This window comes from Otolemur garnettii, unplaced genomic scaffold (genome assembly GCF_000181295.1).
Source record: "Otolemur garnettii isolate 467f Iridium unplaced genomic scaffold, OtoGar3 scaffold00252, whole genome shotgun sequence".
Classification (NCBI taxonomy): Eukaryota; Metazoa; Chordata; class Mammalia; order Primates; family Galagidae; genus Otolemur; species Otolemur garnettii.
The window spans coordinates 14,353-26,969 of NW_003852647.1; the positions used below are offsets into that span (position 1 = coordinate 14,353).

The following is a 12,617-nucleotide window of genomic DNA, read 5'->3' on the forward strand; positions in this document are numbered from 1 at the left end:
GGGTCTGTGAAACCAGTTGAGGCCTCTAGTTTCCATCTTGTACAGCTGTATCAACTTTGGGATTAACTGCTCACTCCTCAGAAGATCACCTGTTGCCCAGACAATATTTAACTTTTTTTTTATGATAATACATAGCAAGTAAATATTTCTTGACATGTGCTTTTTTCTGCTCTCCCTCAGTTCCTTTGGAAAGAAGATCCGTTCATTGGTTTTGTACCAAACCTGACGGGGCCTCAGTTGACAAAGGTGCACCAGCAAGTGTCACCTTCAAACACAGGACATTCCTAGAGCAAATGATGAGGAGAGAACTGAAGGCGGATAAGTACTTCAACCCCCAGATGGGATCTATGTGGAAGACTAAGGGGTCTATGAAAGAGAGCTCCAGTCAGAGTAAGAAACACAGCACACAAATAGAGAGTCTTGATCCTGAGAGCGCTCGCAGGCACTTTCGGAGCTTCAATTATCATGAAGCACCTGGGCCACTCGAGGCTGTCAGCCAACTCCAGAAATTATGCCATCAGTGGCTGAGGCCAGAGATCCACTCAAAAGAGCAGATCTTGGAATTGCTAGTGCTAGAGCAGTTTCTGACCACTCTGCCCAAGGAGACCCAGCACTGGGTGCAAAAGCATCATCCCCAGGACATCAAACAGGCTGTGATCCTGGTAGAATGCTTGCAGAGAAAACCTGCTGGAACAAAGAATGAGGTAAGAAGAAAGATCGCTTACTTGTACAATGAAATAAGATAAAGTTAGATATATTGAGATGGGGAGTTGTCAGGGAATAAGGTAGATCAAGTCACTCTTCTGTTGTTCCTTAAGACAGGTAGGATCTGAAATTATACACATGTAGAATCAGGCCACAGGTTTCAGAGTTCCTGGCCTTAGAGAAAAGAAATACATTTTGTCTTCTTTAAAGCCAGGGTGAATTGAGGGTAATGGGCCTAGTCAGGCATGGCCAAGGAGACAAGACTTAAGTTCTTAGAAACAGAAATAAAAGGCCAGAAAGAGTTGGGAAAGGAGGAAAGGTCAAAAAAATGGACAGTGCTTATAGAAACCACAGAAATATAAATCAAACAACTCTAGGGAGACTGCAAAGAAAGAGAGAGAGGAAATAAACAGATAAGATATAGAAAGAAGACAAATGCCAACAGAGAAGTGGAGGAAATAAGGATTCTGAGGGGTAATGTCCTCTCTAGTGGGAAGACACGTCTCTGGGCCAGGAGAAAAGAGGCTCCACTGACCTCCATTTTTGGACTGTCCTTGGCCCTACTGAAGAGTGGGGAACCAAGGTATGCCTCTGGAAGGCGGAAGCACACCTCCTTTTCTCAGGAGCCCACTTTGAAGAATCCAAGGCAGAACATATTTTCGGTGTCTTACCAGATTATATGGAGAGAGGTTGCAACCCAACGCTTCTTCCCCCATCTTTTCCTCCATTTCATCCTCTTTCTTCATGAAATCCTTCCCTGGCTATGGGAAGATTAGAAATTCTGGCTGACAGGAATGAATTTTTTTATTCAATTCTGTATCTTTTAGAAAAAACTAGGAGATAGAAATCTACTAAGGCAAGGACCTAAAGCAATAAAGCAAGCCAGTGAAGGGGAACAGGCAACCTGCTCAACCCTGCTACTAGCTTGAACTGGGACTCCATGCACAGCGTTGGAAACCACTGGGTTGGGGCGAAGTGGTGTTAGTCATAGCTTTTTCCATATGTTCCCAGATCTTGAGTATAGTTCTTTATGAGAATATAACCCAGTATTCTTCAGTTTCTTTATCACTTCCTTTAATGTCACACACTTACCAAATCTGGGCTCTACACTTGTTCTTCCCTCTACCGCTACCCCAAAAGCAAAAGTAAGTTCTGTGCTAATGAGGATGGGGATTATTTCTAGGTCACAGCTTATGATCTGGGAAAGGAGGCAGTGCTCTTGGGAGGAACAGCAATGGCGCCAGGCTTTAAGTGGAAGCCAGCAGAGCCCCAACCAATGGGTATGTTCCAGAAAGAATGTTGGAATACATACCAGGTACTACAAGAACAGCTGGGCTGGAATACTCACAAAGAAAGCCAGCCTGTATATGAAAGAGGTGAGGCGCTTCATCATAATTCTCTTCTGGCAACTGTGATAATAAATGATTCAGCTAGAAAGTCATGGGAAATTTCCAGGTGCCCAGCCATGCTAGCAGCTATGATGTCTCCCACATGAGAGTATAGTAGGTCAAAGGTGGGTGAAGGTGAGTGAAGAGAGATATCTACACCACAGAACCCTAATATTCACACCGTGGACTCTGCCCCTTTCAAATTTGAGAGAAGAGAAGAAAATGGAGCAGGGACAGGTGGAGCCACCACACTCTTACAAGTTGCAGGAGAAATTGGGATCAGACATGAGCTGTTAGTAGCAAGAGGTGAAGAAAATTGTACATGAGGAAAAAAAATAATAAGAGATAAAAATCTGGCTCGGCACCTGTGGCTCAAGTGGCTAAGGCGCCAGCCACATACACCTAAGGTGGCGGGTTTGAATCCAGCCCGGGCCTGCCAAACAACAATGATGGCTGCAACCAAAAAAGATAGCCATGCATTGTGGCGGGCACCTGTGGTCCCAGCTACTTGGGAGACAGAGGCAGGAGACTCACTTGAGCCCAGGAGTTGGAGGTTGCTATGAGTTGTGATGTCATGGCACTCTACCCAGGGGGACAGCTTGAGGCTCCGTCTCAAAAAAAGAGAGAGAGACAAAAATCTTCCATATTTCCGGCTGTACAGTGGGGACCTAAGTCCTTCATTTTCAGAACTTTAATTTTTTTTCTCAGCTCAATGAACAATTTATTTTATGAGAGGACAAATTAATATATTTCCTTTTATTAATTTCTCTCATGAAGTCTGAGGAAATAGTGAACTGGGGAACCAATTCTGTGAGTGGTAGATAGTTGGTTCTTATTTACAATGAGATGGCCACTTATGGGCACCATTCATGCTTGTCAAGGTGACCTACCTTTATTGAAGGCATCCTGATGTTCTGTATTGTAGAAATCAGCTCAGGATGTTTATAAACAGGAAAGGGAGAAATTTTCTCTGGCTCTTTTCCATCTACAGCTGTGCATGCTCAACAGATTTTAGCCCTTTCTGAACAGAAAATCACCAAAGACCGGAAGATGGCATCTGAGCTCACCTTGCCTAAGTCCCAGGTGAGCTGTACTTTCTAGCTTTTTCAGGTGGCCTGACCATGGCCTTATCTCTGCCTGCCCCAGCTGTCTAGGACTCATACTGTCCAGCAGGTGCTTAGAGGCGTGTTAGCCCCAGATGTTTTCTAGGCAACTAGGCTTGGCACAGTGGGAATTGGGTACCTCCCAGGCTGTTTACTGATCCTCTTTGCTCCTTCCTTTCTACTGTCTCCCTTTTTCTGTCTAAATCTTGTGCCGTTAACTTCTTCAGTTCCTGAATTACCATGTCATTCAGAGATGGGTGGTAGGACAGCTTCTGTCATGGCAAGTACTAAACTACAGCCCATTCTCTTCTTTAGAGTTTGTTGACGTTTGAAGATGTGGCCGTGTATTTTTCTGAAGAAGAATGGCAATTATTGGATACCTCTAAAAAGACTCTCTACAATAATGTAATGCAGGATAACTATGAAACTGTCATCTCTGTAGGTAAATATTCTTTCCCTGTGTGTAAAAGTTGAGTAATGCATTATATCCTCCATTTATGAAAAATGGACCCTCTGAGAGAGCCCTAGTGTTCCAGTAGCTGGTTGGTTCTCATCTTGATAGGGTGCAGGGAAGAAAAAGCTTATCTAGGTCATGTGGAGAGCTTCTTATAAATACACATACCTTACTTCCACATTCTAAATAGAATTCTTGATTTATCATACCCTTGTCCCCACCCCTACAAACCTGCTCTTGTCCTATTACTTACATGTTAGTAAAGGTCATCACTATTACCTATGATGGGGCTTTTTGCTGATATTCTTTATCAAGTTGATATAATTCCTCACTTTATGTCTGTTCTTTATCATAAATGGATGTAGAATTTTGTCAAATACTTTTACTGTGTCAATTGATGGAAGCATATGATTTATTCTCTTTAGTTTGTTGATAAGGTGGGGATGTTGATTGATTTTCATATGTTGAACCAATTTGGCAGAAATACAGTGATCCCACTTGCTTATGGTATATAATTCTTCATATGCATTGTTGCATTGAATTTGCCAATTTTTTTGTTGACAAATTTTGCATGTAAGCTCTTGGAAAATGTTAGTTTGTAGTTTTTTTATTGTTGTTTAGAACTGTCTTTGTATGGTTTTGTTGTCAGGGTGATATTGTCCTTATGAAATGAGTTGGGTAGTATTTCCTTCACTCTTCTTTTCTGAAAAAGATTACATACAATTGTTAATTCTTTAAATATTTAGTGGAATCCTCCCCACACCATCTGGATCTGGAAATTTATTTTGGGAGAGCTTTTCAAATATGAATTTAGTTTCTTTAATGGTGACAGTGTTGTTTGGGTTATCTGTATCTGTATTAGCTGAATTTTGGTAGTTTGTAGTTGTGAAGGAATTGTTCCATTTTTCCTAACTTTTAAAACTCAGGAACATAAAGTTCATGGTATTCCCTTATCTTTTTAGTTCTTGTAGAATGTGTAGTTATATGCTCTATTTCCTTCTTGATATTGGTGATTTGTGTATTCTTTTTTAAACTTTTTGTCAATCTTGATGGTTTTGCCAATTTTATTAACTATTTGAAGAACAAAATATTTATTATGACTCCTGCTTTCTTTGGTATTTCCATTTTTTTATTCTTATTTGGGCTTATTTTCCTTTATTCTAGTTTCTCAAGGTAGGAACTTAAGGTTATTGATTTGAGGTCTTTCCTTATTTCTGTTGTAAACAATTAGGGCTATGAATGTTCCTCCAAACCAGGTGTCCTCAAATTACGGCCTGCGGGCCACATGCAGCCCGCCTAGGACATTTATCCAGCCCACTGGGTGTTTTTGCCGCCACTGCCTGTCCTGCTTAGCACCCGACTCATCCCAGGCCCCGCAGTCCGGCCCTCCAACGGTCTGAGGGACAGTGAACTGGCCCCCTGTTTAAAAAGTTTGAGGACCCCTGCTCCAAACACTGAATTTCATATATTTTGATATATTGTAATTTTATGTTCATTCAACCCTATTTTAAAATATCTTTTGAGACTTTCTGTTTGAACCATGGGTTATTTATAAGTGCATTGTTACATTTCCACTGATTTTCTTGTTGTTTTCTGTTTTTGATTTTTAGTCTGATTACATTTTTGTCAGATTTACATTTCTCAAATTATCAATTTCTTGGTTCTTCGTCTGATGAGTGATTTTTTTATTGTATCCTGATCATTCTGTCCATTATGTTGGGAGAGTCTAGGTGCTATTTAAATAATATTTTATTTCAGCAGTCATCCTGTTTTAGTTTAGCATGGAGATTCTTTCTTTCAAAAGGCATGCTTCTAGTGACAATTTAGTTTTCAGAGCCTTTATGGCATTCATTTGGTCTCCTTGGTTTATCTGGTACTGTTAGGGCTCTCATGGGTCCTCAAGGGTTCTGCCTGGGAGCATGGAAGCCATGTTTATTAGGCCAGAGTGTCTGTTAGTGGGGAAAGGTAGTCTTAGATGAACAAGGATGAAGAGATTTTCTAGCCTAGGCAGCTTGTTGTGGCTGGATCCCTCTTGCCAGTTCTGCCTGCCCACTTTGGTGTCTCCTATTGAGCAGAGGGATTCTCATCATATCTACAGTGTTAAAGACGCTTCCCATCCAATTCCTTTTGATGTGGCTGGGTCCCTATTGGCAGTTCTACTTGTATATCTTTCAGCTTGGGTTGTGGAAAGTCTCTATCTAGCCCAGTATGGAAGACAAGTTCCTCTCCTCGCCACATACGGTTGACACAACTCTGGGCAGGTCCCCTTTGCCAGTGAGGTCTGATTTACTTCATGTTGTCAGAAGGTTGTCCATTCATGCTAGAGAAGGAATCAGTCTCACCAAGTAGCCTTGTTTTGGTAGGTTGAAGCTTTGAAAACCCTGGATCTGGTTGTCTTCTTCTGTTGGATGTGGGGGTGTAAGATAGCCTGCTATGTTATTCTTCCAGTTCTGGGGTCCAAATACAGTTTGACTTTTTCTTAACCACTTTTTAGAATTTACTTTTGGGTATCTCTTACATTATTTAGTGCGTTTGTTGTGTCCATCAGGGAGGATCAAGGAGAAATGGACTAGAAATCACTTGTTCCAATATGCTTTTTAAAAGCAATGATCGGCTTGGCGCCTGTGGCTCAAGCGGCTAAGGCACCAGCCACATACACCTAAGGTGGCGGGTTCAAATCCCCAGCCCGGGCCCGCCAAACAACAATGATGGCTGCAACCAAAAAATGGCCAGGCGTTGTGGCGGGCGCCTGTGGTCCCAGCTACTTGGGAGGCTGAGGCAGGAGACTCGCTTGAGCCCAGGAGTTGGAGGTTGCTGTGAGCGTGATGCCATGGCACTCTACCCAGGGGAATAGCTTGAGGCTCCGTCTCAAAAATAAATAAATAAATAAAAGCAATGATCATTGATTTTTTTTTTCTATTTGTGTAGTTTCCTTACACTGAGACACAGATGGCTGATTGTTCTGTTTATTCTAACAGGGTTAATGCTCAGAAATGACACTGGAAATGATCAGCCTATATCTGTTTCTGCATCAGAAATACAAACACCAAGATGCAAAGTGTCAAAAAATAGCAGAATGAAAGTTGTCCAGCAAACTAGAGTACGGAAACAGCATCAACCTTTTCCAAGGAAGAAAAGAAGGAAAGTTTCAACTTGTAAAGAAGATCTTCCAAAACTTACATATCTTCATGGTAAAGACCACACAGGAGAGAATCTTCATGGTAAAGGCCACACAGGAGAGAAACCTTTTAAATGTCAGGAATGTGGAAAAAGTTTCAGAGTTAGCTCTGATCTTATTAAGCACCAGAGAATTCACACTGAAGAGAAACCCTATAAATGTCAACAGTGTGATAGGAGATTTAGATGGAGTTCAGATCTTAATAAACATTTCATGACACACCAAGGAATAAAACCATATAAATGCTCATGGTGTGGGAAAAGCTTTAGTCATAACACAAATCTACACACACACCAAAGAATTCACACAGGAGAGAAACCCTTTAAATGTCATGAATGTGGAAAAAGATTCGTTCAGAACTCCCACCTTATTAAACACCAGAGAACCCACACAGGTGAGCAGCCTTATACTTGTAGCATATGCAGGAGAAACTTTAGCAGGCGGTCGAGCCTTCTTAGACACCAGAAACTCCATAAGAGAAGAGAAGCCTGTCCAGTGTCTCTAGTTTGAGGAAAGTCACCATATGGAACTTCATCCTCCATATGGTGATAAAAGAATATAAAATTATGCAGCACCCAATGATAGTAACTTGTCCTCAACAGAAAATTTGGGAGGGATACATGTCATACTTCAAAGAAAGGAATCTAAGCTGTCTCTCTTATTCAGCATTGTATCTTCATTTCCTAGCACAAGACTGATACATGACTATTTTGTAAATAAAAGATAAAAGAATGAAAATATAGCTGTCAGATATCTATAGCTGTCTGTCTCTATGTGATCACTCAGAGCTTCCCCACCCTCAGTCTTCTAAATTATTCATGTATAAGGTGCTTGTCAAATATATGATGGTCATGGGAGAGATGGAAAATTTGAGTATTTATGTCCTCTAAAGTTGTAGTCTAAACAAATTCTTCCAGGGCAGACATTGAATTCTCTCTTCCTGTTCTCCAGTAAAGGTTCCTGAATTCTGTGTTTCGTTGTTCATGCAGACAGAATGGTAGCCATTGAAACCATTTCCCCTAGAGATACAGAGCCTTCTCAGGGCCACAACCAGTAGCAGTCTGTGGCCTGTTAGGAACCAGGCCACACAGTGGGAGGTGAGTAGGCAGGCAATCCAGCAAAGTTTCATCTGTATTTATGGCCACTCCCCATCATTTGCATCCCTGCCTGAGCTCTGCCTCCTGTCAGATGTTCCCCTCCCCTATCCATGAAAGAATGGACTATGAAACTGGTCCCTGATGCTAAAAAGATTGGAAGCTGCTGCTTGAAGAGGAGCTCAAAGAGAATTGCTGAGTTAGGAAAAATTTCAATGGTTACCATTCTGTCTGCATGAACAACCAAGCACAGGGCTCCAGGAACTTTACTCAAGAACAGGAAGAGAAAATTCAATGTTTGTCCTGAAAGAATTTGTTTAAATACCAATTGCTGGTCCCCACCACCAGATTCTCTATTATATGGTCTGAGGTAGGTCCAAAAATTGGCATTGCTAAAAAATTCTCACGTATGCTGATGCTCCAGGAACCCCATTGGGAGAACTACTGCATTAGGCACTTCTGTACTTTTGAGGGCAGAGGTTGCCTTAGAAGCCCAGTAATTCTACCAAATGCTGATCCAGTGCTAGGTATCTATAAATTTCCTGAATATATAGATCTGACAACTTCATCTGTACCTTTTTCTCATCCAGTTGGCAAATCTGCACCAATAAATAGGAGTCGGTACAAAATCTGCATATGTTCCCTTAAGGTTGAAGCTTCCAGTGCCTCTTCCTAATCTCACCACTTTTATATCTGAGACTGCCAGCATGCCTGGTCTCCTCTGGGCAATGATCCCACACTGGCTCTGGGTTTCCATGAGTCTCCTTTGCCATCCGTTTCTCTGGGCCGTTTCACATTGGTCACTACAACCTCAAAGGTGAATTCATTGCCGGAATCTCTGGGATCTGCTGGCCTCTGGGGGTGGACTGTCCTAAATACCTGGGAATCACCTCTGAAAATTGCTTTTTCTCTTTCATGTTACTGTATCTTCTCCACTATCCTGTCTACCTGACAGCCCTTTGCAACTCAGCCCACCCTGTACATAGTGCCCTCTGGGAACTGACCCTGGAAGAGGGCACAGAGAGGCCTGAAATGATGTAGCAGGGAAGTGCAGAGGCCTGTTTCTCTCCAGAGAGATTCAGCTTTCTCTGAGCACTCTTAACTCTTGTCTCATTCTGTAGATGGAAAGCAGCTAGAGCCATCCAGTGCTCCAGAGGGAAACTTGGCAATAGGTGCTATGAGGGAGAGCCCCAGTTGCCCAGGGCTGTCCAAAGTCCTCGAAGACAGTGGGGACTCCCTGTAGTGGTTTGGGAGAGTCCTTAATCTCTGAGGTCTGCATGTCAGCAGCAGCCTGGGTGCTTGAGACCCAGAGGCCCCTAGAGATGCAGTCGGAGGATCATCCCTGAGGAGTCCTTAGGTATCTCCATACTAAGGGACACTTACCCAGAGTGCACAAAAACTGTCCAGGGGGTACTCGGCATAGGGAGTTTTAATGGAATCTATTTTCAAATCCTCAATTCTATACACTCTTCTTCCAAAAATGCATCTGAGGGAAACTTCCAAGATTTTTCTTTCCCATCTCCCCTTCACTACCCTCTCAACTTCCTTCTGCCCTGTGCCCATCATAGTGGATTGCCCCAGAGTTTATCAAACTCCAGGAGCCAAAATATCCTGTCTAGGAAAGGGAAGGACAAAAGACTGAGTAGGAAATCCTGCATAGCAAATAATTTTCTGTGTTTTCCTGTCAACAGAATTGACAGGAAATTGGTCATCTGATATATCATTGGGAAAAACTGGTAATAATTCAATATGTGTTTTGTGTCATACAACTCTAAAGGAAATTATAATATTTGGCTGAAAATGTATAATTATAACAGAATTTAATTATAAATTTCTAGTATAACAAAATTCCTTCTATTCTCATTTACATATCATCTCTGAAAATAAGAAATAGGAATATAATTGGCAGTAAGCTAGGCTTTATTCTGGAAATAACTAATATCTATTGATGATACGAACTATTTTCAAAAAATCCATCTATATCAAGCATGGGATATTCAATAACATTTTAATTTTTTATAATTATCCAAGTTTATAACATTTTTCTTATTTGATCAATAGTTTTTAATAATAATAGAGCAATCAGAAAAAACACATTTACATGTATTTATTTTTATTTTATCTTTTTCTTTATTGTTGAGAATTTATTGAGGGTAAGAGAATCAGGTTACTCTGATTGCATTTGATCGGTAAAATCCTTCCTATAATTGTGTCCCGCCTCCCAAGAGATATGTCACACACTGTGACATTTACATTTAAAGCTTCAGGGTCACAGGAAATTTTTTTTCTATTTATATGCATTCTAAAAGAAACCTTTATGGAAGCACGACACACAAACGGAAAAATTCTCAAATATTTAGTGTATGGGTCAGCAAATTGTCACCAAGTGAACATCCTTGTAGTTACCACACACATCAAGATGGAGAACATTTGCCACAACCTACCTATTGAAGCCATTTGCCCTTTTCAAAACTGGCTTGTTTGTACTTTTGTAGTTCAATTGTAATAGTACCTTATATGTTCTGGATACTGGACCCTTATTATGCATGTGATTTTCAAATGTTTTCTCCCATTCTGGAGAAATGCATCATTTTCTTTTTTTTTTTTTTATTTCAGATTGACATAAGGGTACAAATAATTAGGTTACATTGTTTGTGTTTGTTAGGTAAAGTCCAAGTTGTAGTTGAGCCTGTCAGCCAGCAGGTGTGCCACATACTCCTGCTTCGTGCCTGTTAGGTGGTAGCACATCAAATCCCCTTCCTCCTTCCTCCTCCCCCCACTATTTGAACATAGCTGTGTTTTTCTCTCTTGTGGGAGTGTAGTTGTTGATCTACTGGTTTCATATTGGTATTGAGTACATTGGACACTTGCTTCTCCGTTCCTGTGATACTTAAGAGGATGTTCTCCAAATCCACCCATGTAAGCACAAAAAATGTAAAGTCTCTACCTTTTTATGGCTGAATAGTTTTCCATGGCATACATATACCACAGTTTGTTAATCTATTCATGCATTGACGGGCACTTGGATTAATTCCACATCTTGGAAATTGTGAATTGAGCTGCAATAAACATTCTAGTGCAAATGTCCTTATGGTAAAATGATTTTTTTTCTTCTGGGTAAATACCAAGTAATGGGACTGTGGGGTCAAATGGAAGGTCTACTTTTTGCTTGTTGAGGACTCTCCATACTTCTTTCCAAAGAAGCTGCACTAGTTTGCAACCTTTCCAACAGTGTAAGAGTGTTCCCTTCTCTTCACACTCATGCCAGCATCTGCAGCTTTAGGACTTTGTGATGGGGGCTATTCTCACTGTAATTACGTGGTATCTCAAAGTGGTTTTGATTTGTATTCCTCTGAAAAGCTTCGCTTTCTTGATGTGCAAAACTTTTTACTTTTATTCAAGTCCTATTTATTTATTTATTTATTTTTAGTTGACCGTGCTTTTGGTGGTGTATCTAAGAAACCATTGCCAAACCTAAGGTCATCAAGATCTGGCCTATGTTTTCTTCAGAATTTTAAAGTTTTAGCTCTAACATTTAGGTCTTTGATCAATTGTAAGTACATTTTTGTATACATTGTGATGTAGGGTTTCAATATTTTTATTTGGATTTCCAATTGTCCCAGTGCCATTTTTTTGAAGAAACTATTTTCCCCTTATTGAATGGTCTTGGTATCTTTGTCAAAAATCAGTCACTGCAACCTTAAACTCCTGGGCTCAAGTGATCTTCCTTCCTCTGCTTCCCTAGTAGCTGGGACTACAGGCATGCACCACATGCCCAGCTAATTTTTATTTTTTATGTATACGTGATCTTGCTATGTTGCTCAAGATGGTCTTGAACTCCTGGCCTCAAGCAATCCTACCATCTCTGCCTCCTAGTGGATACATTAGAATTTTCTATATATTATTTTATATAATCTGAGAATAGAGATGACAAAGAATTTTATTTTGCTTTGTCTAGAACATCCAGAACAATGTTTAATATAAGTGGTATAAGGGGGAATCTTTTCCTTGTTTCTGAATTTAGGAAGAAAGCTTTCAGTCTTATACCGTTAAATTTGGTGATAGTGATAGATGTGGGGTTTTCTTTTTTTTTTTTTTATTGAGGCAGAGTCTCACTATGTCATCCTCATTAGAGTTCAGTGGCGTCACAGCTCACAGTAACCTCAAACCCTTGGGCTTAAGCAATTCTCTTGCCTCAGCCTCCCACATCGCTGGGACTATGGGTACTGGCCACATGCCCAGCTATTTTTTGGTTGCAGTTGTCATTGTTGTTTAGCAGGCCCCGGTCGGGTTCAAACTCACCACCCGTGGTGCATGTGGCCAGGCTGTAACCACTGTGCTATGGGTGCTGAGCCAGATGTGGGATTTTCATAGATATCCTTCATCATATTGAGGCAGTTCCTATCTAGTCCTAGTTTTTAAATCATGAGAGTGTGTGGAATTTTGTCAAATGTTTTTTCTGCATTAATTAAGATGATCATATTTTTTTCCATTGTTCTATTTATGTGATGTTTTATGTTGATTGTTTTTTGTATGTTAAACCACTCTTTTATTCCTGGGATAAATCCCACTTGGTCAAAGTATATGATCCTTATAATATGCTGCAGGATTTTTTTTCCCAGTATTGGATTTTTGCATCTGTATCATAAAGAATATTGATCTATGGCTCGGCGCCTGTGGCTCAACCGGCTAAGG

General features: G+C 40.7%; 1 protein-coding gene across 1 annotated transcript in view; it reads left to right on the forward strand.

Annotated features, from left to right (window-relative positions):
- Positions 1-7,570, forward strand: part of ZNF75D (zinc finger protein 75D) — a 13,409-nt gene extending 5,839 nt beyond the window's left edge. Inside the window, exons 2-6 of the mRNA XM_003802645.3 lie at positions 181-704; positions 1,889-2,081; positions 3,085-3,176; positions 3,512-3,638; positions 6,629-7,570. Coding sequence (XP_003802693.1) covers positions 294-704; positions 1,889-2,081; positions 3,085-3,176; positions 3,512-3,638; positions 6,629-7,338 — 1,533 coding nt within the window. The 5' untranslated portion in view covers positions 181-293 and the 3' untranslated portion in view covers positions 7,339-7,570. The remainder of the gene's footprint in view (positions 1-180; positions 705-1,888; positions 2,082-3,084; positions 3,177-3,511; positions 3,639-6,628) is intronic.
- The last annotated feature ends 5,047 nt before the right edge of the window (positions 7,571-12,617 follow it).